We start from the raw sequence: 26,454 nt of genomic DNA, 5'->3' as shown, positions 1-26,454 counted from the left end.
TTATTTAATCCTACTAGTTTAGACCTTCCTTACCCCTTCACAAGGGAAGCAATTTAAAATTACCCAAAATGCTTTTAGTCGCGGGACTTAATTTTGTTCTTAAAATAGATTTATATGCTAAGATAGATTTATGTGCTAAATATAAATTTATGTGCTAAAATTAGTTCATACATAAAACATGTAAAACAGTTCCTATTAAAACTTGCAAAACTAAATTAGATTAAAACAGATATTGGAATCAAGTTTTTTGTCATAAGACGATTGTTTGATTTGTAATGGTAATTTAAAATTGTTACTGTGCCACAGGCTTGTTGCAGGAAGTAAAAACAGCAGATATGCTGTTTATATAAAGTGTATCAATGCCGATGGCACAAAAATTTAAACTGAAAATGTTCTGGTTTTTATTAGCTCACCTGAGCCAGAGGCTCATGGTGATCTTTTGTGACCGCTCAATGTCCGTCGTGCGACTTGCATCGTCCGTCCGTCAACATTTTCTAAAAAAAAAATCTTCTTGAAAACCACTGGGCAGAATTACACTAAACTTTACAGGAATGATCCTTATGTAGCCCTCTTTCAAAATTTTTCAAAGAATTGAATTCCATTTAGAACTCTGGTTGCCATGGCAACCAAAAGGAAAAACTTAAAAAATCTTCTTGTCCAAAACCGCAAGGCGTAGAGCCTTGATATTTGGCATATGACATCATCTAATGGACCTCTATGAAGATTGTTCAAATTGTACCCCTGGGGTGAAAAGAGGCCCCGCCCTGGGGGTCACAAGTTTTACATAGACCTATATAGGAAAAAACTTAAAAAATCTTCTTGTCTAAAACCACAAGACCTAGGCCTTTGATATTTGGTATGTAGCATTGCCTTGTGGTCCTCTACCAAAATTGTTCAAATTATAACCCTTGGGTGAAAAAAGGCCCTGTCCCGGGGGGTCCCAATTTTATATATACTTGTATAGGAAAAAACTTTAAAAATCTTCTTGTCTGAATCTGCAAGGCCTAGGCTTTTCAAAAACCAGAAGCCCTAGAGCTTAGATATTTGACATGTAGCATTGCCTAGTGGACCTCTACTAAAGTTGTTCAAATCTTGACCCTGGGATCAAAATTGACTCCGCCCCAGGGGTCACTTGATTTTACATAAGAAAATCTTAAATTTTTTTCTAAAAATAAACCAGAAGGCATAGAACTTAAATATTTCACATGTAGCAATGCCTAGTGGACCTCTACAAAATTTGTTCAAAATTGACCCCGCCCCAGGGGTCACTTGATTTTACATAGGAAAATCTTCAAAAATTTTCTAAAACTAAACCAGAAGGCCTAGAGCTAAGATATTTCACATGTAGCATTGCCTAGTGGACCTCTACAAAATTTGTTCAAACATGACCCCCAGGGTCAAAATTGACCCCGCCCCAGGGGTCACTTGATTTTACATAGGAAAATCTTCAAAAAATTTCTAAAAATAAACCAGAAGGCCTAGATCTTAGATATTTGACATGTAGCATTGCCTAGTAGACTTCTGCAAAATTTGTTCAAATCTTGACCCCCGGGGTCAACTTGACCCCACTCCATGGGGTTACTTGATTGTACATAGAAAAATCTTCAAAATTTTCTAAAAATAAACCAGAAGGCCTAGAGCTTAGATATTTGACATGTAGCATTGCCTAATCGACCTCTACAAAATTTGTTCAAATCATGACCCACAGGGTCAAAATTGACCCCGCTCCAGGGGTCACTTGATTTTACATAGGAAAATCTTCAAAAATTTTCTAAAAATAAACCAGAAGGCCTAGATCTTAGATATTTGACTTGTAGCATTGCCTAGTACATATGAGTAGACTTCTGCAAAATTTATTCAGATCATGACCCCCGGGGTAAAATTGGCCCTGCCCCAGGGGTTATTTGATTGTACATCGGAAAATCTTCCAAAAAAATTCTAAAAATCATCAGTTTGACATTTGAATCATGTAGCTCATATTACGCTGGTGAGCGATCCAGGGTCATCATGACCCTCTTGTCATATTTGATCTGTTGCATTGCCTTGTGGTCCTCAAATTATGCCCCTGGGGTGAAAAGAGGCCCAGCCCTGGGGCTCACTTGTTATATGTGTTATACAGGAATAAATACTTAAAATATTATCAGATCATATTTCCTTGGCTGCTTAATCATAATTACCTGATAACCCCAAGTGATTAGGGGTCACTTGACTGTGACCTTGACCTACTGACCTACTTTCTTGTTTTTTGAGATACAGCCTTGAAATTTGGATAACATGTACAGGTTTGCACACCAGTCTTAAATCTGACTTTCAGTGACGATGAATGTGACCTACTGACCCACTTACTAATATTTTAGCATCAGTTTGCAATTTTAAACATGTGGCTCTTATTACTCAGGTTAGCGATTCAGGGTCATCGTGACCCTCTTGTTGTGATTTTTTTTTAAAATGAAGAGGATTTTAAAATAATTTAATGTGGTATTTCTGTAGGACGCTAGGCGATAGAGTTGGAGAAGCAAAGGCCAGTGGTAACCTTGGTAATACGCTGAAAGTTCTCGGAAAATTTGATGAGGCCATCGTCTGCTGTCTACGACATCTCGATCTCTCCAGGGAACTCAAAGACAGAGTACGTAACCAAAAGCTGCTTTTTGTCTTTACAGAACAAATGCAAAATAGGAATTTGATATGTTGTTCAATTTTGCAAAACAATTAAATCTATAAGATGTACTGTTATGCATTAAGGTAGTGCTGTCTGTCTTCAGTGTGCTCAGAGTAAAAGATGATGGGCTAATAAGTTTCGTTTTAGTACTTTTGCTCGGTGCAAAGAAATTGATGTTTTAACAGTGCAAGAATGTAAATACTAAATACCATAGTCTGGCCGGGGCAGTATATGTCAATATAGCTGGATAATAAAGAAAAAAAGAATTAGCCTGTAAGGATACTGGTTAATGTTTTGGCAGATGGGGTAAGAATTTATTTGTACCAGCCCTATATTTTTTATCCCATAATTCTTTAGTGATTGTTGCCTAGCAACTATATTCCAACATCTTAAAGATTTGTTTCCATAAATAGATGTCTGCTGCAATAGACATTTAGATGTTTCTGGGGAATTGTAAAATACATTTTGATTGTAGTGCTGGGACATTTATTCTAGGAAAATTTTATATCGACATTTACATAGCAGACGGCATATTTTTAAGAAATTTGCAAAGAGGTGGCAAAATGCGAGATAATCATGTTATTTAATGGGAAATGCCTTTTAAGTTTGCATCACAATTTATCTGAATTACTATAAAATGTAAGTAAATTTAAGGGTCAAGGACAGTTACAGAAATATATTCTAATAACTGTTCAAAAATGGAGGAAATAAAACAGGGCAAAGTCATAAATTTTCTTGGGAATCATTTTCACTGAATTCGGTGTTATATTCATCCACAAAATAAAATTCCAGTGAACAAAGAGAATTTCTAGTATGACAATTAGGTTCTTTTGAAATAGTTACTTTGGGTGAAGCATCAAAATTTTATTCAATTTAAGTTTATATATCTTTTCCTTACTTTTAGACACCGTATACCATGTTGATAGTCAACGGATATAAAAAAATAAAAAAGATTGCCAAAATGTTTGGACCTCAAGTTTATCTAATGTTTAATTTAGTAAAACGATAATGTGCCAGTGACGGCAGAATGATGTTTATACAGTATCATTCCCACATTTGTTACTCCGGGGACAGCACAAATATCTTGGTTTGCATTTTATAAGCTTAACCATTCATACATATCAAGTTTCCCGGATTGTCCGGGAGTCTCACGGATTTTTTGTCCATTTCCCGGACATACGGAAATCAATCATTTCTCCCGGAAATCCAAAATTCCAAGCTAATGCTTTCCTGTATCAAACTAAACCCGTAATTACACACTGTGCCTGACGTAATTTATCACTCTACTGGTATATGGATAAGAGTTTAACAAGGTCACGCACTGATGACATTCTGCAAACAGGTGTGTACTGTGCTATTTTTAGATTGTGTTAATTGGCGAGTGGTGATACTGACATAATATGATGATAAGACAGGAACATTTAGTGTGAAAAGATATATATTTAGGGATACATTTGAATAGATAAAGAGCCATATGGCAATAATTACCACTGATGGCATAATTGAGAAAGCAACTAGAGATAGGCTTTTACATTCTTTTAAACACTGCTATGATTTTGTATTTCATTTTGATGAGTAAAAACAGTAAAAAGCATTTTTCAGTGTATATTAAAAACGGTGAAACAGATTTATTTCCAATCTATGTTAGCTCCTGCTCATTTGCAAAAAATCTAAGAATTTAAAAAAAAAACCTGCAGATTATTCACATAAAAGAAACTCGCCAGTATAAAATTTAAAATTTCATCCAAATTCCTATTCCTAGATGCTCAAAGAATACTGTAAAAACTAAATAAAGTTACTATAAACCTGCATGTTTTGTTATTTTTTTTTTGTTTACATTGCAGAATTTCTAAAATTTTCATTTTGGACAGTACTGGTAACTGTTAAAATGGGTACTTACAAAAAAAGATACTGACTGATAAATAGCAAACAGTGCAGATCATGATCAGACTGCATGGACAATTTACACTGGTTGCAAATGCAGAATCAATCGTATTCAACATGATAAAGGTTAAAATGCTTTATAAAGCATCTTAAGCACCTAAAAACATTGCCCAAATCAGACCTAATCTGTTACATAGTATTATATACGACCAAATATTTCCTAAGAAACGTTCGACGAAAAAATCTCCTGGATTTTCATCAAATATCCTGGATTTTCAACTGAAATATCCTGGAAAATTGTTCACACAACTTGACATGTATGACCATTGCCCTGCTAAATTTCTACAATGAACTTATCCGTCTTTCAGTTTGGACAGTACCATTAAATGTTAAAAAGGGTGCATTCCAAAAAAGATTCTGACGGAATGGCGAACAGTGTAACCATGATCAGACTACACGGATGTGTAGGCTGATCATGATCTACACTGGTCGCAAAGGCAGAAGCAGTGGTGTCTAGAATGATACGGGTTAACTGAGCCAAAAAGTGCTAGCGATGTACTACTGTGATCATTCATCAACCATCGTGGAAACTTTAAAACTTACCTGGTCAGAAACAGCTTTCCAAATTCTAAAATAATATTACACAAAATGTTTCATGGGTGACACTTCACCAAGATGGTTCCAGTTATTCTGAGTGTTCAATGACATGATTTGTAAAAGGAAAAATATTGCTTTCAAGTTTTCTTTATAATGGTATTGAAAACTTTGAAAATATTTCTTCTAATTCTGCAGGCCACTTTTCAAAAATAATAAGAGAGAATGTTTCTTGCTACACCCGTTTGAGCTGAGAAACTCAGGTGAACGATGTAAGGCCATCATAGCCCTCTTGTTTGATTTCCTGCTTCAAAGCATTAAAGACATGCTGCTAAGGATTTTCATCAGCCACAAGAGAGCAAGAAATTTGCAGAACTCGGGCTGTTAAGGCAGGAAAAAAGACATTTCTTGAGAGAGTTCGCAACAGTTTAGACGGTTGCATTGAAATAATGTTTGAAATTGGAAGTTTGTGTGTGATGAATAATTCTGAGATAATGAGAATGGGTGTGTAGGGATTTGGTAATAATACGATAATGGGAATGTTTCAGTGACAATTTTTATGTGATTCTGCAATATGGAGGAATAAATATGCAGAAACAGTGACCTTTTAGAGTTTGAGTTTAATTTTTAGCTCGACTATTCAAAGAATAGATAGAGCTACCGGACTCGCCCATGCGTCTGTGGCCCGATTTTTAAGTTTTTTATGTAATAGAAAATATCTTTTAAACAACTTTTTCTGATGAACCACTTGATTGATCTTCATCAGACTTGTTCTGTGGCATTGATATATGGTCCAGGGGCCACTAGAGCTAAAAATAGAAATATCTTTAAACGACTTCTTATGAACCGCTTGATGGATCTTCATAACTTAGTCTGTAGCATCATTATAACGTCCTCTCCAAAGTTTGTTCAGATGGGGGTACTTGGTCCCATTTAGGGGCCATTAGAGTTAAAATTAGAAATACCTTTAAATGACTTACTATCATGAACAGCTTGATGGATCTCCATATAACTTAAACGCCTTGAAGGATTTTCGTGAAACATTGGTCAAATGATCGCCTCATCAAGACGGTGTTTAGAACTCGTGAGTCAGCCATTTCAACTCAAGATCAAGGTCACAACTCAAGGTCAAAGGTTTCAGCCTTCCATTTTGTGTCCCCTGTGTATCTCCTAAACCCCTTGAAGGATTTTCATGAAACTTTGGTCAAATGATCCCCTCATCAAGACTATGTGCAGAACTCGTGAATCAGCCACTTGGCTGAAGGTCAAGGTCACGACTCTATGTCAAATGTTTGGGTTGTTTGGAGATCATTTAATCTAGTTTTATCTGCAATGACTTTTGATTTAGTATCCTTAACAGGTGGTTCAAGTCACTTAGTGGAAATGGTAGGAGGTGTACCACAACAATAAAGAAATGGCCGACCTGCTTGCCACCTTATAGAAAAAAAAAAACATGCTGGAAAACAAAATTTTAATGTTTTAAATTTATAGTGGTTAAACAGATTTTAAGAGGTTCTGTTGTAACTAGAAATGCACACAAACACCTGCCCCAACCCCTGCCCAATCCACTATCCCGGTGGGATGGTGTATGTTCTTCTTTTATCTTATCTGGCACACACTTTTAATAACAAACTGTGTGCTTTAAAAAGTTATGAAAGCTACCCCAGGTGAGTGAGCTTTTACAAAGGTCATAATCTTATTGATTCAGTTCTTACAGCTGGTTTGTTATCAACTGAAGGTATTTTATTTTTAATTAAAACTTGTCTTTTATCCCAGATTAAATGATGCTAACTTGAATTTATGAGAGATTTTCAGACATACAGAAGGGAAAATAGACCTGATGGGCTTTTTAAGTAACATGAATCAAAGCTTTGAACCATGGGGTTTTTAAGTGCACCTACAAGAATATTTTATATCAAGTTTGCATTTCATAGGAGAAAAAAAAAATGAAAGTGCAGTAGCATGACTTTGTGTTATTCCCATTTTCATCAAATCTGATAGTATCATAAAAAGTCTTTACATCTTACTCATTTACTTTAGGGGTTTTTAAGTGCAATATATCCTTTCAGAATATTTTATATCAAGTTTGCATTTCATAGGAGGAAAAAAATGAAAGTGCAGTAGCATGACTTTGTGTTATTCCCATTTTCATAAAATCTGACAGTATCATAAAAAAAGTCTTACTCATTTACTTTAGAATCTTATTCTTTGAAAGTGCATTCTTGCTCTTTTAGGGTTAAATCATTATTGTCATACTGCTAGACTTGCTCTTTTACTTGCGAATTCTTGTTCTTTTATATACGCAGTCTCATTCTTCCACATAGGAATCTTATTTGATGTGTCGACTGTCTTATGCCCGTGTCGGCTTCTTAAGGTAGTTCTGCAAATTTGATATACTGAAAGTAATGTTATAATATCATTTATTGGGTGGGGGGCTCCGTGGCCAAGTGGTTAAGGTCACTGACTTCAATCACTTGCCCTCATCTATGTGGGTTTGGCCCTCACTGGGCATTGAATTTTCATGTGAGAAAGCACCCAAACTGGCTTACAAGGGTCGGAGTTCTACCGGTGCCCGTCGTGATGAATAATGCACGAGGCACTCGGTCTTCTCACATCAAGCTGGAAGTCGATTATGACCTAAATTGTGCAGTGTGACGTTAACCAACAAAATGATAAATTAATCATTTGTTGGTAACGTAATGAAGCTTGAATCAGTATAGGAATAAAATCATTTGTGAATAATGACAATGCCCGTTTTTCGTGTACCTCTTTATCTTATTCTTGTACCCTGTTTATTTATCTTGCATCTGTATGTCTTACTTTTACACCTGTATCTTATTCTTGTATCTCTATGTCTTATGCTATACCTCATTATCTGATTTATGTACCTCTATATCATATTCTCATATCTTTCTGTCTTATTCTTGTACCTCTGTATCGTATACTTGTATCCTTATATCTTATGCTTGTTACTCTATATCTTATTCGTTTATCCATATTGCAGATAGGAGAAGCGAGAGCTCTGTACAATTTAGGAAATGTGTACCATGCGAAGGGGAAGCACACGGGTAGGAGCGGAAATCAAGATCCCGGAGAATTCCCGCCAGAAGTTAAAGACTGTCTCGTCAAAGCTGCTGAATATTATGAGTAAGTTATTAAAAGTAAAGTTGATAAAGAAAAAAATTGTTTGATTTAACGTCACACCAACAAAATTATAGGTGATATGGTGACTTTCCAGCTTTATTTGCTATGGTTATATTTTCGTAATTTTTTGCGAATATTTACATTCACTAAACATTTTGTATGGAAATTAAGAAAGGTTTATTTGAGTTTAAACAACATTGTTGTAATTATATCAAGGAAAGCCCTTTCCGTGAGATTGCATGTCTGATGACATTCACAAAATAATAGTGTGAATCGAAAAATTCTTCCAAAATTGGTTATCTTGAAGTAAAATTCCTGATGCCTTGGAATTCATGAACTCTATTTTTCAAAGTGTAAAAGATATTTACTTACACCAATGTCTGCCATGATCATTACATGATGTTCAATAGTCAAAACTTTGAGTTACTTGTATATACCAAAGCAATGTTTATGTTTTTCATTTAGTTAAGACAGTTTGGATAGAAAAATTAATAGTAATTATTCTATGAATTTTCTTTCAGAGCAAATTTAAATATTGTGCAGGAATTGGGCGACCGGGCAGCCCAAGGTCGAGCTTGTGGAAACTTAGGAAATACTCATTACCTGCTGGGAAACTTTAGTCAAGCCATTATATATCACCAGGAGGTGAGTTTCAGGGAGGGAGGGACTGATGGGGGAGGGGCTACTACACAAACTGATTTTTCAGCATGTGAAAACCTGGTAAATTGAAAACAGTTGAAATCGATATTTTGTACTCACTTATCTTAAAATTCTGATTATCTCAAAAGTGTTTTCAAGTTCCATTCCAAAAAACATAATATTTCATGGGATTAGGACTCTTGGATTTGCTGTTGTCAAGATAAAATAATGGGAACTTTGCATGTTTGTCATGATTTAACTTAGGAAAGATGCAACTGAGAAATCCAGGAATATGAGTTTTCTCCATGAATATTAATAATTTCTGAAAGTACTCACTACATGTCTGTAAGCATTTAACCCAGGTCAGTGTCATGAGGTAGTTGCTGGTGCAGGAGGGTCAGGGGCAGGAGGCTGTGCAGAGGGGTTGGAGGTGAGGGCTTAGAGTTTGGGAGCATTATGAATGCAGATTATTTTTTGTTGAAAAATAAACAATTCGCTGAGCAAGGAACTACCGGTAGAAGATTTTTTCTGAGCAAAGAACATATAAATTTTATTACAAACATAAGTGTAGTTCCATAATTTCAGTGTGCAGATCTACGAATAGCAGGGTCATGAGAGCAATCCCTAGGCGAGGCATAAGTATGTTCTCCGTGTAAATTTGAGAAAAGGCATTGTATCTGAAATCATTCATCCCCCACATCTGATACATGTGGGGAAGTTTACAGTTAGTTGCAAGTTTGTACTGGTACAGAATCCAACTAAAATACTGCTGAAAAACCAAAAAAAAAATGTTTTCAAAGACATCATAGAATGGGATAATTGAGATGTCATTGATATTCTAGTCACTTTATCGTCTGTTTTAATTAAAGGATATAAGAAAAGTACGTCAAACATTGAGACCTATCATTATAAGAGATATTTTTGTCTTGAATGACAGAAATAATGATGTCAATTTTGAGTTGTGTGTGCATTGTTTATTTTCATAAACTCACTAATAGAGGTAGAAAAAATGACCGTTTGACGTATTTATATTGATTATTAAAATGCTTTTGCTATGCTTTTATGTTGACCAAGTACAGTCATTATAATAAGTAAGACTACTGAGAGGTGTTCTCTCTACTGGGGACATGAAGGAAATGTTCTTTAATGTGTAATCAGTGCATGGAATAGTGTCTTGTTGAAAGAGGTACTAGTGTTTAATCTATACAAAACTAAGAGAAAAGGTGTGGTCTTTCAGCACTGGACATAAGTGTTGTTCTGTTACTGTTTCTTAGTTGGAAACTAAAAAAAGAAAAATTCATAAATTTAGATGCTTTGTGACAGTTAGTCTTTGCAGTATGCATGGCTAGAACATATTGATGGGTAGAAGTACATTGAACTTTTTTTTATAATGCAAGTATTTTGCCTAAACTAAGCACATTTATATATAATAGTTAAGTACATTTAACTTTCGTAATGCAGTTATTTTGCCTCAAGTAAATGCATTTGTTTAAAACAGTATGGTAGACGTAACTGTTAAAATGCAAGTGTTTTACCTCGATTAGGCTCATTTATTTAAAAAAGTACAGTACACATCACTGGTAGAATACAATTAAATGCATTTATTTAAGATATTACGGCACACTTTAAGTTATATAATGCAAGTACATTGTATGTGCATTTATTTAAAATAGTATATAGTAAAAAAGAAAAGCAATGAAAATGACGTAATAACTATTTCAACGGAAGCATTTTGCCGCAACTTGGGGCATTATCATAGAATGTAGTAAGGTCAGGGGTGGCAAATTCAATTGTCCGTATTGCCCAGGTTGTCCCAAAGCTTGCACGGACAAGTGAAATTTGATCAGAATTTACTATATAACTATCATATGGACAAGTACAAAATAGCAATTGACAAAAACGGACGAACAAGTCAAAATCAGATTTCACCACCACTGAGGGTAGACAAGAAAAGCAATGAAATTGACTTAACTAAGCATCAATGGAAGTATTTTGCCTCGGCTAGGTGCATTTATTTAAAATAGTACTGTTAGATAAATATGACATTTTTCTAGGAATAGGAAGTTAATGAGAAGCTGCTACTTCATTGATATGAACTCTGGTGAAAGGTAATAGAAAATTGAGCCATGCCATGAGAAAACCAACATAGTGGCTTTGCGACCAGCATGGATCCAGACCAGCCTGCGCATCCGCGCAGTCTGGTCAGGATCCATGCTGTTCGCTAACAGTTTCTCCAATTCCAATAGGCTTTAAAAGCGAACAGCATGGAGCCTGACCAGACTGCGCGGATGCGCAGGCTGGTCTGGATCCATGCTGGTCGCAAAGCCACTATGTTGGTTTTCTCATGGCACGGCTCAATTAATTAATTGATTCTCATCAAATTTTCCTAGGGAAAGTGGCTGTCTTTAATTAGAATTGATAGGCATCTTATCTTTGTGTGATCTTCTGCTTTCATCAACTCACAAAATGCTTTGAATTATCATTCTGTATTATTATAATCAATAGTTTTAAAGGTCAGCTGATTGACTTGTAATTTATTATCTGTATGGAAGGGAATGTTTGCAAACCAGTTTTTAATGCAAGTGTGCATGTGTATAAATTTCCCAGTATATGTAGGCGGTTTCTGTTGTAATTTGCTAACTTAATAAGTATATCGCTGGAACCTATGAATTCACATATATACCATGGCCTAATATACAGTATTGATGCAAACATGATTTCATTAACATAACTGGAGATTAGTACAGATATTATTAATGAAATATCATATAATTTGACCTTTTCTCATTCTATAATTGTCTTATTGAAATAAGAGTGTTACTGCGTGGGGGGCACTTGTATAGATTAGATATAATCTCCATATGGAAGAGAAGACGAGTTTTGTAACATGATGGTTTTACAATCATGATGTTAGATTCAACTTGGTAATGCCTCTAACCATTTCACTTTTTAGTTCACCTGTCACATAGTGACAGGGCGAGCTTTTGTGATCACCCTTCATCAGTCGTCCGTCCGTCCACAATTTCCTTGTGAGCACAATAGAGACCACATTTTGTATTTGATTTTAATCAAACTTGCACTCAACTTGTATGGGCATAATATCTCGGTTCCTTTCGAAAACTGGCCACATCCCATCATGGGTTCCAGGGTTATGGCCCCTTAAAGGTCCAAAATTTGCTATTAGAGACTTCATTTATTTTTGATTTGATACAAACTTGTAAAATATCTTCAACAACAATAAATCGTGGATTCCATGATGAATCTGTCAGATCCAATCATAGGATCTGGAGTTTTTTATATCTGATTGCCACCACTGATTTTAACAAAATGGATTTATATCAGTAAGTACTTATAGGACTCAGTTGTAATTTCATTTTGTCATTAGTTGGACTCAGACAATCAGGGTAGATAACTATGGACTGATTTTATGTCAAATTACCTCCCTTTATTTCAAATTAAAATGGTTATATCTCCGTAACTTATGAAGATACTGATCTGAAATTTCATTTATGCCATCAGATGGAATTGCACAATCAGTGAAGATACATATTGACTGAATTTATGACAAGTTACCTCCCTTTATTTTTTATGTAAATGAATGTATGTAGCAGCTTTGAATGAGATTGGTTTGAAACATTATTTATGTCTTCCATGGTAAGAAATTTCTACTTTTACTTACTTTTCTAATATATTGTTGTAAAGGCTTGTACTCTGTATCTTCTACATGCATATAACAATGCATGATTACCTCCCCTGATTTTAATAATAAAGGATTTATCTCAGTACTCATTTGAAATTTCATTATAATAATTGTCATTAGTTGGACTGAGACATTCAGGGTAGATAACTATGGATTGATTTTATGTCAAATTACCTCCCTTGGTTTAAAAATGAAAATGGGTGTATCTCAATAACTAATGAAGATACTGATTTGAAATGTCATTTATGCCATCAGATGGACTTGGACAATCAGGGTAGATAACTTTTGACTGAATTTATGACAGATTACCTCCCTTTATTTTATGTAAATGAATATACCTCAGCAGCATCTAATGAGATTGGTTTTAAATCTTTTAAGTCTTCCAGGATAAGGAATAGTCATGCTAGTACAAAAATGCAGCATTTGAGCCTAGGACCCTTAATCTTGGTATGGAGATTGGCCCTGACTAGTACGTGACCCATAGGTCAAAAGGGACTGTTACAAGAAAATATTTATCCTGATGATATTTAATGTGTATGCCTATATGTGATCTGTGTCGAAACTTGATCTTATCATTAAGAGCAATGGTACTCAGGTAAGCGATATAGGGCCATCATGGCCCTCTTGTTTGGTCATTTGATTTTAAGTAAGTAAATTATAGGCATCTAACTGAATGTACTTTTAAGCCTCCTACTTATCATACTGATTCTGCCGTTTGGACCAGTGTAGATCATAATCAGCCTGCACATCCATGCAGTCTGATAATGATCTGCAGTGTTCGCCATTCAGTCAGTATTTTGAGCTCACCTGTCACGAAGTGACAAGGTGAGCTTTTGTGATCGCGTGGCGTCCGTGCGTCCGTCCGTAAACTTTTGCTTGTGACCACTCTAGAGGTCACATTTTTCATGGGATCTTTATGAAAGTTGGTCAGAATGTTCATCTTGATGATATCCAGGTCAAGTTCGAAACTGGGTCAGGTGCGGTCAAAAACTAGGTCAGTAGATCTAAAAATAGAAAAACCTAGTGACCTCTCTAGAGGCCATATTTTTCATGAGATCTTCATGAAAATTGGTCAGAATGTTCACCTTGATGATACCTAGGTCAAGTTCGAAACTGACTCACATGGGGTCAAAAACTAGGTCAGTAGGTCTAAAAATAGAAAAACCTTGTGACCTCTCTGGAGGCCATATTTCTCAATGGATCTTCATGAAAATTGGTCAGAATGTTCACCTTGATGATATCTAGGTCAAATTTGAAACTGGGTCACGTACGGTCAAAGACTAGGTCAGTAGGTCTGAAAATAGAAAAACTTTGTGACCTCTCTAGAGGCCATATTTTTCATGGGATCTTTATGAAAATTGGTCAGAATGTTCATCTTGATGATATCTAGGTCAAGTTCGAAACTGGGTCACGTGCGGTCAATAACTAGGTCAGTAGATCTAAAAATAGAAAAACCTTGTGACCTCTTTAGAGGCCATATTTTTCAAGAGATCTTCATGAAAATTGGTCAGAATGTTTACCTTGATGATATCTAGGTTAAGTTCGAAACTGGGTTACGTGCGGTCAAAAACTAGGTCAGTAGGTCTAAAAATAGAAAAACCTTTTGATGTCTCTAGAGGCCATATTTCTCAATGGATCTTCATGAAAATTGGTGAGAATGTTCAGATTGATGATATCTAGGTCAAGTTCGTAACTGGGTCATGTGCGGTCAAAAACTAGGTCAGTAGGTCGAAAAATAGAAAAACCTTGTGACCTCTCTAGAGGCCATATTTTTCACGAGATCTTCATGAAAATTGGTGAGAATGTTCACCTTGATGATATCTAGGTCAAGTTTAAAGGTGGGTCACGTGCCTTCAAAAACTAGGTTATTAGGTCAGATAATAGAAAAACCTTGTGACCTCTCTAGAGGTCATATTTTTCAATGGATCTTCATGAAAATTGGTCAGAATTTTTTATCTTGATGATATCTAGGTCACATGTGCTCAAAAACTAGGTCACTATGTCTAATAATAGAAATAACTAGATCATACTCAGTTCAACACTGGGTCATGTAGGGATAGGTGAGCGATTCAGGACCATCATGGTCCTCTTGTTAGCTTGACTATTCGAAGAATAGGGGAGCTATCCTACTCGCCCCGGCGTTGGCGTTAGCATGAGCGTGTGCGTGAGTGTCACACAAATGTTAAAGTTTGCGTACCACCCCAAATACTTTCAAAGTCCATTGAGATATTGCTTTGATATTTTGCATACTTGTTTACCATCATAACCCCAGTTTGTAAGAAGGAGGAGGCAACTCTATCAAGCATTTTGACCTAATTATGGCCCCTTTTGGACTTAGAATATGCTTATTGTAATGTTAAAGTTTGCGTACCACCCCAAATATTTTCAAAGTCCATTGAGATATTGCTTTCATATTTTGCATACTTGTTTACCATCATGACCCCAGTCTGTAAAAAGGAGGAGGCAACTCTATCAAGCATTTTGACTGAATTATGGCCCCTTTTCGACTTAGAATAAATGTTAAAGTTTGCGTACCACCCCAAATATTTTCAAAGTCCATTGAGATATTGCTTTCATATTTTGCATACTTGTTTACCATCATGACCCCCAGTCTGTAAAAAGGAGGAGGCAACTCTGTCAAGCATTTTGACTGAATTATTGTCCCTTTTCGACTTAGAATATGCTTATTGTAATGTTAAAGTTTTACTCATTGCTTATATCATACTATCAAGCACTGAGAATAGTCGAGCGCGCTGTCCACTGACAGCTCTTGTTTTTAGCTCACCTGAGCCAAAGGCTCATGGTGAGCTTTTGTGACCGCTTGATGTCTGTCGTGTGTCGTCCTTCGTCCATCCGTCAACATTTTCTAAAAAAATCTTCTTGTAAACTACTGGGCAGAATTACACCAAACTTCACAGGAATGATCCTTGGGTGGTCCTCTTTCAAAATTGTTCAAAGAATTTAATTCCATGCAGAACTCTGGTTGCCATGGCAACCGAAAGGAAAAATTTTAAAAATCTTCTTGTCCAAAACCACAGGGCCTAGGGCTTTGATATCTGGTGTGTAGCATCATCTAGTAGTCCTCTACCAAAATTATTCAAATTATCCCCCTAGGGTCAAATATGGCCCCACCCTGGGGATCACATGGTTTATATAGACTTATATAGGGAAAACTTTGAAAATCTTCTTGTACAAAACCACATGACCTAGGGCTTTGATATTTGGTGTGTAGCATCATCTAGTGGTCCTCTACCAAGATTGTTAAAATTATCCCCCTAGGGTCAAATATGGCCCCACCCTGGGGGTCACATGGTTTATATAGACATATAGGGAAAACTTTGAAAATCTTCTTGTACAAAGCACATGGCCTAGGACTTTAATATTTGATATGTAGCATCATCTAATGGTCCTCTACCAAGATTGTTCAAATTATCCCCCTAGGGTCAAATATGGCCCCGCCCCGGAGGTCCAAACTTTTACATAGACTTATATAGGAAAAAAAGTTTAAAAATCTTCTTGTCTGAAACCACAACACTTAGACCTTTGATATTTGGTTTGTAGCATTGTCTTATGGTCATCAACCAAAATTGTTCAAATTGTACCCCTTGGGTGAAAAGACGCCCCGCCCTGGGGTCACTTAGTTATTATGAAAGTTATAAAGGAAAAATACTTAAAAAAATCATCTGATCCTATTTCCAACACTGTTTAATTATAATTACCTGATGACCCCAAGTAATATGATGTCACTTGACTGTGACCTTGACCTACTGACCTACTTTCTTGTTTTTTAAAATACAGCCTTGAAATTTTGATGACATACACAGTTTTGCACACAAATCGTAAAACTGAATTTCATTGACCATGAATATGACCTACTGACTTTCTTAATATTTTATCATCAGTTTGACATTTGAAACATGTAGCTGATATTACTCAGGTGAGCGATCCAGGGTCATCATGACCCTCTTGTTTTTGGTAAGCACCCCATTTAACAGTTAATTGTACTGTCCAAATTTAATGATGGACAAGTTTATTGTAGGAATTTAGCAGGTTAAGGGTTAAGTGGGATCCTGCAATAGCTTTAAAAAGTACAAGATATTTTTTCATGAAACTTAGTACAAGAATAGATGGCAATATGGAGAACATACAAAATGTTTCTGTATAGTTGCAGTGGCAAAAATGTGGTTTCTGCAGCAACAGAGACTAAAAAAAATTACAACAAAAAAGGTAGAGTGGGATCCTGGTAGGAACATTTATTGCGGGGCTCTAGTCTGTGTCAATTGATTTAGATAATGAGTACTGAAAATTGAAATTCCATATGTTTCAAATGGAGAGACATCCATGTTAAATTTTTAAAAAATGTGAAAATATTAAACATTTGAAAAGAGGAAAGAAAATTATGTCTCCCCCAGGAGACATATTGTTTTTGCCCTGTCCGTTCGTCCGTCCATCCGTCCGTCCGTACGTCACACTTCATTTCCGAGCAATAACTGGAGAACCATTAGACGTAGAACCTTCAAACTTTATAGGGTAAAGTAACTTGAAAACCACTTGACCCAGAATGATGAAACTTCATAGGATGATTGGTCATGCAGAGTAGATGACCCCTAACGATTTTGGGGTCACTCTGTTAAAGGTCAAGGCCACAGGGGCTTGAACATGGAAAACCATTTCCAATCAATAACTTGAGAACCTCTCGACCCAGAATGTTGAAACTTGATAGGATGATTGTTCATACAGAGTAAATTTGGGGGTAACTCCGTTAAAGGTCAAGGTCACAGGGGCCTGAACATTGATAACCAGTTCCGATCAATAACTTGAGAACCACTTGACCCAGAATGTTGAAACTTCATAGGATGATTGAACATGCAGAGTAGATGACCCCTATTGATTTTGGAGTCAGTCAATTAAAGGTCAAGGTCACAGTGGCCTGGTTCATGTAAAATAATTTTTTGGAAATAACTTCAGAACCACTTGACCTACAATGTTGAAACTTAATAGGATGATTGGACATGCAGAGTAGATGACCCCTATTTATTTTGAGGTCACTTGATCAAAGGTCAAGGTCACAGGAGCCTGAACAGTGACTTGAGAACCACTAGGCCAAGACTGTTGAAATTTAGCGGCATGACTGGACATGCCAAGTAGATGATCCCTATTGCAGCCAACCATCAGTGTCTCTTTGACTTTCGCTCCTGACCCCTATTGACTTCTTGCCTATAGGACTTTGCATTTGGGGAGACATGCGCTTTTTTACAAAAGCATTTTCTAGTTTTAGTTGGTATTCCCTATTTTTTATTTTCTTGACCTGGACTTTTGTAAGAAAGGATGAAGAAAAGGATTTTTTAATGCAGAACGTTTTGTTACTTCCAAGAATAAGGTATTGAAATGAATATTAATTTTGCACACAAAAAAAGCAAAACAAAAAACATTCAGGGGAACCTCTTTATAAAATCAACCTCATCGTATACATAAAGAACGAGACTATTCTTTGTTAGCAGTTAGTCTTTATTCACAGGTTAAGATATATTTTTTTATGGCAGGGGGTGAGGGGTCGGGGGAGGGGAGGGGATGAAATACAAGGTCATGGGGTACTTACACCACAGACAGTTTTAATACGCAAGTAGTGTTGAAAGATTTATCTCCCTTTGCATATTTTATTTTCAAAAATTCTATAAATAGTAACATGCTGTCTCTCTTCATTACCCACAATAAAAATTTGTTGGCAAGATTTTCATTCCATCAGATCATTCACTCAATTCTTCCACCTGTGTGTATAATGAATGATATACCTGAAATTCTCAAGTTTGGAAGTGGAATTTTATTCAAGTGGGATAGTAAAATGGATTTTCTTGCATTTTTGAATGGCTGGGCATGATATTTTTTAATGCCATAATTATTTAGTGCTTGATTTTTTGTTTGTTAAAATGATATACCTGAATTTTGTCAGGATTGAATAGGAGTTTTAATCATATGCATTAAGAAAAGTAGAAGTTCTTCTGTTGAATAAAAGGTTAGTGATCTTTTCTTATGAATACTTAACCTTTGGCCTGCTGGCGGCAAGGGATTCTGCCTTTGCAACCAGTGCAGACCAAGATCAGCCTGCACTTTTCACAAGTCAGTCAGTAAATTTTCAATGAACACCCCTTCAGATGATAAATGGTAAGGCCCAATTTGAAAGATGGACCAGTTCATTTTAGAAATTTAGCAGGGTAAAGGTGAATGTATGTCGGCATCACACCTTGGTTAAGTTTTTCGTACCAGTCCACATTTTGACAAAGTCTTTTGAGATAAAGCTTTGAAACTTTCAACACTTGTTTACCATCACCATGTCCAGTTATAGGCAAAGAGTACATAACTCCCTCAAGGATTTTGGCTGAATTATGGCCCCTTTCGACTTAGAAATCTTGGTTAAGTTTTTCGTACCAGTTCATATTTTGTGTAAAGTGTTTGACATATGGCTTTGAAACTTTTATCACTTGTTCAGTATAATAGTCTCTATCTGTAGGAAAGAGTACATAACTCTTATATTTTGGCTGAATTATTGCCCTTTTTGGACTTGGAAATTGGTTCTGATTTCCGACAAGTCCACGTTTTGTCAAAACTATTTGACATATGGCTTTTAAAGGTTCAATACTAAGGAAAGTGAACATTTTAATTTCTTTTAAAAAACACAGAAACTATTTCATTTTATTGGAAAATGAAAGTTGGTATGTAGAAATTCGAAATAAATCGCAGTATATGTACAATTATTTTTCTATGAAGTATGAAGAAAGTTAAAAAGACCTGGGGGGTCATTCTGTCGATTCATTGAAATTTCAACATAATACACATACATCTCTTTGAGTTCCAAAGACCTTCTGTAAATTTTGACCTGCCAATCTTCATTATTTAGTGTTTTGCAGAAGTCTGTGCACTAGCTATGAAAAAAATTGCCAACTCACTTTCCCTTAGTAATGGACCTTTAAACTTTGAACACTTGTTTATCATCATGATTTCCATCTGTTGGCAAGAATACATAACTCTTGACATTTTGGCTGAATAATGGCCCTTTTTGGACTTTGAAATTGGTTCACACATTGCCATTTAGTGCAAGACTTATCAAAATCCACAAATACAGGAATATTGTTTGTCTAATGTATTTTTTTTCTTTTGTCTGAATATCTGTAGAAATATTTTGACCCCATTCTTCAATCAATTCTTCAAATAATCGAGCGCGCTGTCATCCGACAGCTCTTGTTTCTAAAACCGGGAAATTCAATCCAGGAAAATTTAATGATTTCACAGTAGATAGGCCTGATGATTGTTTAGAACTGGTCTTGATTGCAGGCCCTTAGCCTGCTCCCTGGCTGCATGTTTTTTTGGGTTTTTTTTTTAAAACACTGCAAACAGTTTATAAGTTAATTTTAAGCCTGTAAAATAGCACATTTTTAACTGATGGCTAAACCATACCTATGTTTGAAGCCAGGGGCAATAAAAAAATGTCAGTGCAGGAAGAACCTGCTGGAGTTACTGCCACTGTTAATGAAGAAAATTTATATAGGAGAAAATATGACAGAACAAACATAGAGACAGGAGCCAGTCTAGCAGGCCCTTGGCAGCCAGAGTTTGTCTATATAACTTACTTTTATTATTTAACAGTATAGCAATAAATCAAGATGTCATCATTTCTCATGGGATAATATAACAGATCTTCCTCTGTATTTTTTTTTCAGAGGTTGGCGATAGCACGTGAGTTTGGAGATAAGGCTGCTGAGAGACGGGCCTACAGTAACCTCGGGAATGCTCATATATTTCTCGGAGAATTCGAAGTGGCAGCTGAACATTATAGGTGGGCTGAAAGATATTTTTTCCCTCTTTTCTTGCAGAGAAATTTAGATACATTGTAATAAAATGTACAGTTTCCTCATTTTAGGGTATTTATATAGTGTCAGATCTGCAGAATGAAAATGATAATTTCTAAGTTTTACTAAGTAGTGAGACAGCATGTATGTTAGGCCAGGTAAAAAGCACCCTTGTTTAACCCTTAGCCTGCTGCAGGCGAATTTAACAGCCTTTGCAAACAGCTTGGAACCAGATCAGACGCCGATTAAATCGGCGTCTGATCAGGTTCCAAGCTGTTTGCTACTCTGACAATATTTCTTCCAATTTTGGAGCAAATTGAATGAACTTTACAATTTTAGCAGACGACATTTCCAGCAGACAACAATTTATCTAGCATGCTAAGGGTTAATATTACTTGACCCCCATAACTAGGGTGGGTAGGCAGGCAATTTTTTCCTTTCTGTTTATTCCCAGGGTATATGACCATTTTCTTTCTATTTATCCCCACGGATATAACTGTTTGTCCGTCTGTATGAAACAACATTTTGGGTTGTACAGCCCACATAAATAATCTAGTTTAGTTCATGCACTCAGCAAACCTTGCTGCAAGACCTACAAACTGACCTATGTATAAATGACCTTGACCTTCATAAGATCTTCACCTTTAAACTTAAAACCTCAAAAAACATCTTCTGTCATACACCTGTGGGTATGATTTTTCATTTTGAAACTGCAGCTCCTTGTTAATTCTAATTTTCATTTCGTGGAAAATGTATCATAAAAAGTGAATATAACTATAAATCTAACATCTGATGAATCAGCTAGTGTTGCCAAAATTTTCTATCCTTGAAGTTCTGTCAGCAAAATATAACATTATAAAAGCTGATTTTTTACGAGTGTGAAAGAAAAAATATTGAAATCCCTTCATCGGTCAAATCTGTATTAAGTGGTCAGTCAAAGGAGAGACACAATGTGGCTGCTTACAGCAGGTGAAAATTAAAATGAATGAGTCAGGAAGTCGAGTTGAAAAATGGCTGCTAACGAGAAGTGGCTTCTTTATACAGGTAGTAATTGCTGGCTTAGGCACGTTTAACTGTATTTTTCATCACATTTTAGTTTTGTGACTTACATGTAGTTAAGCAGAAAAGAAGAAATTAATACTCTCCAAAAGCCTAGTACTTAACTAAATATATATGGAAGTTATTTTATTATACTTGTCAAAGAAAGTTCAAGAGACGTTAATTCAATCTTGAGTTTGTCTTACGGCAGCTAGGTTTTCACAACTTTTATTAGTTTATATTACTTCACCTGCTGTTTCCTGTTTAAAATACACCTACTTTGGGAAACAACCACTAAGTCTTGGAAATTTAGAATAATGCATATTGTAAAAATGTAGGTCTTGATATATATATATTCACGGATATTTCAGATTGGATAATGTAAGCAAATTGTTTTGTTTTTTTTGCTAATACTTAATATGATTTGTGACTGGCAAATTCGGTACAATATTCAGTAGCAGTATGTTTAAAAGAATAGCTTACTGCACACTGGGAATTCATAACATGAATTTGGCTGTTGTTTGTTAAAAGTGCCGAACAAAAGAAAAGCCACTATGACATTTTAAGATAAACAAGAGATGGTGAGACTGATGAATTCTGACAAGTGGTGATAACGCAAAATTTGTTGCGTGCATTGTTAAAAGAAGACAAATTTTAACAAATGACAATTTAACAGAACTAGGCAAAATTTGTCAGATAAATTGTGTAAGACTGGAAAATACGTTGGATTTAATTTTGCCGTTCTTTCTAACTGCCCTTGTTTTGTTCATAAGTACATGTGAACAATGCTTTTATCAGTTTACTGTAATATAATTATATAGTCTTATATTTTTTCATAAATCGTGAAAATTTTACCACAAAAGAGATATCCAGTTAAAACAAGTACATCTAGTAAACTTTCATCCTCCCAAATGTGTCTGATTTTACAGTACGTATTTTGCTAGACTTTACATAATAAGGGAAAAGTCAGTTAAGTTTTGAATATTTGTGGTGTCTGGAGAACTTGACAGCTGTCTTAGCAGCAAAGAGACAAATTGTATTAATTTCTACAATCTTTTCTTTTCAGGAAAACTTTACAAATAGCAAAACAATTAGGGGATAAGGCTTTAGAGGCGCAGGCGTGTTACAGTCTAGGAAATACATACACATTACTAAAAGATTATGAAAAAGCAATAGAATTTCATATGAAACATTTAAAAATAGCACAAGAATTAGATGACCGTGTGGGTGAAGGTCGCGCCTGTTGGAGTTTGGGTAATGCCCATACGGCTCTCGGAAGAAATGAAGAGGCTATACGATATGCCAGTAAACATCTTGAAATCTCAAAAGAGGTAAGAAATAGTTGAAATAGAAAGATGAATGTAGTTTTGTTGTCAGCTTTGTATATGCAAACCTTTACCCTGCTAAATTTCTAAAATGGTCGATAATTCAATTTTAACAGTACCCTTTACTACTTTAAAGGGTGTTCACTGAAAATTTACTGACTGAATAGCTAAGGCAGAAACACAATCACTTGGCTGCCAGCAGGCTAAAGGTTTTATTGTGTTAAATAGGCCTTAGTGAAGAAGTTTGGTGTGTTCAATGCCTCATATACTTTTTGGCAGAATGGATGCAAAGTTGCTCAGATATACAACCTTATCTGAATACAATATGCTTCAAACGTTTAGTTGAACATCCTTCATTTGAAGATGGTCTTTACTGAACACTTTGCTTAGAGGATGGAGCAGTATGTGGGGGCATCCGCAGGGCACTTGTTTGGCCGTTTTTGGGGCCGAATATGGGCCCCATTCCCCTCATAAAATAATACGTTTTTTTCCCCCCTTTCTCAGAAGAAAATTCCCCCGATAATAGGTTGTTTGACACAACTAGATATGAACTCTCAAGTTATATTTTAGTGCCTTTAAGGAAGATTACTGCTGCAATATAGTTACATTTGCTTAGAAATGATTGAAAACTGTATCAATTAGTGAGAAAAATAGTAACATAATATAAAATATGGCTAAAAACTTCCCCTTTTAGTCTTAAAACGACGAAAAATTCCCCTTTCTGAAGGTATGGGTACCTTTCCCTAAATGTTGTCTAGTGCTCTGATCCGTGTCCTATGGATACAAATCTAGTTTCCCCTGTAAACCCTTTTTTTGTTGAGCCCACTTGAGCAAGTGAAGACATGGTCGTCCAGATGGCTGTTCTTTGTATATGCCTGCGTTCCTGCCTGCGTCCATCCGGATTTGTTTGTCCAGACCATTACTTTGACATGCATGGAGCAGTCTTGTTTATATTTGGCATGAATGTTAACCTCAGTGAGGAGTGTCTTGCACAAACCTCTGGTTACTATCTCAAAGGTCAAGGTCACAGTTGGAGGTCAAAGGTCATGTCATATCTTGACAGCTGGCGGGCTCAACATGTTGCCCGTGGGCATCTAGTTTAAAAAAGGTGCCATATGACCCATGCTGTAGGGATGAATGTAAGTGAAACCACTTTGAAAATAAAACTTGAATTGAAGATCACAAACTTTCTGTCACTTTGGTTGAGACAGTTTTCTTGTGTTACAGATAGGAGATGAGACGGGGCAGGTTACGGCCCAGATGAATCTCGCTGACTTGAAATCTGTCCTCGGTATCAGTTCCGGTGCAGACAGTGACCGTCCAAATCTGAATGACCAGCTTGATGTCGGCATGTGTAAGTGATTCAAAATTATAAAAATGTAAATACAGTGAACAGGCCAGGTATACTTCAGGACTAGTCCTGATTTCAGGCTTTTGATAGCCAAAATTCATATATGGCTGTACTGAAAAAAAGACTTTTCTATATTTAAAAAGTAGATTTTCAGGCTTCCCATTCCTAAAAAACATCCCAGGACTGCTCACAGTTTATGTTATATTACTTAGGTATGAAATTTTATGGTGTGCATAAAAATGGAAATTTTTGTGAAACTTTCTTCATGTCAAATAAGATAAAATACTTGTTGTAGAACTTTACCCCCAGAATAGCTTTGAACCTGTCAAAGGTTGTAGCAGGATAAAAAACTGACTTTATTTCTCTATTATACTTGCTGTTAAGTATTCAAGGAATTTGTCAGAAATAGCTTTATGATAAAAAGAAACTATTTTCATTGTAAGTACATGTATTTGTCTGTGACAGTTCCGAAAAATAAAATGCAAACCAGTACTCAACAAAATTTTTGACCAGTTGCTTTTACTTTTTCCAGACCTATAGACGGAAAATATTTAATATGTCTGTGTATATTTTGCATAATAAAATAGGTGTGTACATGTCTGTTTGTGTAGATTTCGGATTATAGACCAGGTGTTTACATGTCTGTTTGTATATTATATTACAGATCGTAGAACGTATGTGTCAAGACGACATAGTATGGAGAGAATGGAACTTATGAAGCTGACCCCAGACAAGAAAGGGGAACTGCCCGTGGGTCACGGCGGGGCTCGACCAAAGATACCAAAAGTGCAGAAGTCTATGACAGTCGCTTCAGAAACGGTTATACCAAAGGCACAAAGTTTTGAGGTATACATACATTTGCTTCAGTTGTTTAAAAATAGAACACTAATGGACTTTAAAGTTCCATAAGACTTCCAGTTTGATGTAAAAAAAAAAAGAAATGAATCAGCTGTCCAAATAGCTGTCTTGCATTGTCACATGGTTAGAAAAGCTGCGCATGAACTTTTACAGTTGGAGCCATAAAGGGAGGTAATTAAAAACAATGGATTCAATTTTTTTTTACGATGTTACAAAATTTATTTCGTGGGCATGAAATTTCATGGTTTTGTACAGTAAAAGCTATTTTGTGCACATTTGAATTCTTGATAATGATTTTAACTTTTGAAGATTAAATTAATAGAAATTTTATTTGTTCACTGGGATGTTATTTTGTGAGTTGATCATGAAATCAGTGAAAATTAGTCCCTCATGAATATTAATGATTTCACAGAATTTGTTTCAGTGTAATATCAAACTCTCACTGAATTAACATCACATGCAGGATGAGTGATTGCTCACAAGAAATTAAAATCTGGTGTTAACTGGTTTTGTTACATGTCTTTTCAGTGCATTTAATCTTTACCCTGCTAAATTTTAAAATGGACTGGTCCATCATTCAGTACCACTTCTTATTCAAAGGAGTGTTCACTGAAAGCTTACTGACTAAATAATGAACAGTGCAGACCATGGTGCAGGCTGATCTAGATCTGCACTGGTTACAAAGGCAAAACTACTTGCTGCAAGCAGGCTAAAGGTTAACCAAATTATATCAACATGACTTTATGACTTTCCAATGTTTATGTTGGAAAATTCCAAGAATCTCTTTCAATATGATAGAATATTTTTAGCTCATCTGATTTTTTGAAAAAAAATGATGAGTTATTGTCATCACTTGAGCGGTTGTCGGCGTCGGCGTCGGCGTTGGCGTCTGCGTCGGCGTTGCCTGGTTAAGTTTTATGTTTAGGTCAGCTTTTCTCCTAAACTATCAAAGCTATTGCTTTGAAACTTGGAATACTTGTTCACCATCATAAGCTGACCCTGTATAGCAAGAAACATAACTCCATCTTGCTTTTTGCAAGATTTATGGCCCCTTTTGTACTTAGAAAATATCAGATTTCTTGGTTAAGTTTTATGTTTAGGTCAACTTTTCTCCTAAACTATCAAAGCTATTGCTTTGAAACTTGGAATACTTGTTCACCATCATAAGCAGACCCTGTACATCAAGAAACATAACTCCATCTTGCTTTTTGCAAGATTTATTGCCCCTTTTGGACTTAGAAAATCAGTTATCTTGGTTAAGTTTTATGTTTAGGTCAGCTTTTATCCTAAACTATCAAAGCTATTGCTTTAAAACTTGCAACACTTGTTCACCATCATAAGTTGACCCTGTATAGCAAGAAACATAACTCTGTCCTGCTTTTTGCAAGATTTATGGCCCCTTTTGGACTTAGAAAATA

At 35.8% G+C, this 26,454-nt stretch overlaps 1 protein-coding gene across 7 annotated transcripts in view; it reads left to right on the top strand.

Moving 5' to 3' along the window:
* The window catches only part of LOC123527282 (G-protein-signaling modulator 2-like), a 100,403-nt gene that overhangs the window by 67,573 nt on the left and 6,376 nt on the right, over positions 1–26,454 (top strand). For all 7 annotated transcript variants that reach the window (XM_053525482.1, XM_053525479.1, XM_053525476.1 and 4 more), the window contains 7 exons: positions 2,491–2,626; positions 8,142–8,284; positions 8,803–8,926; positions 20,336–20,451; positions 22,569–22,833; positions 24,055–24,181; positions 24,843–25,024. In XM_053525482.1, coding sequence (XP_053381457.1) covers positions 2,491–2,626; positions 8,142–8,284; positions 8,803–8,926; positions 20,336–20,451; positions 22,569–22,833; positions 24,055–24,181; positions 24,843–25,024 — 1,093 coding nt within the window. The remainder of the gene's footprint in view (positions 1–2,490; positions 2,627–8,141; positions 8,285–8,802; positions 8,927–20,335; positions 20,452–22,568; positions 22,834–24,054; positions 24,182–24,842; positions 25,025–26,454) is intronic.

The sequence above is a fragment of the Mercenaria mercenaria genome, chromosome 15 (assembly GCF_021730395.1).
Source record: "Mercenaria mercenaria strain notata chromosome 15, MADL_Memer_1, whole genome shotgun sequence".
Lineage (NCBI taxonomy): Eukaryota > Metazoa > Mollusca > Bivalvia > Venerida > Veneridae > Mercenaria > Mercenaria mercenaria.
This window is presented reverse-complemented; position numbering and strand designations above follow the sequence as displayed.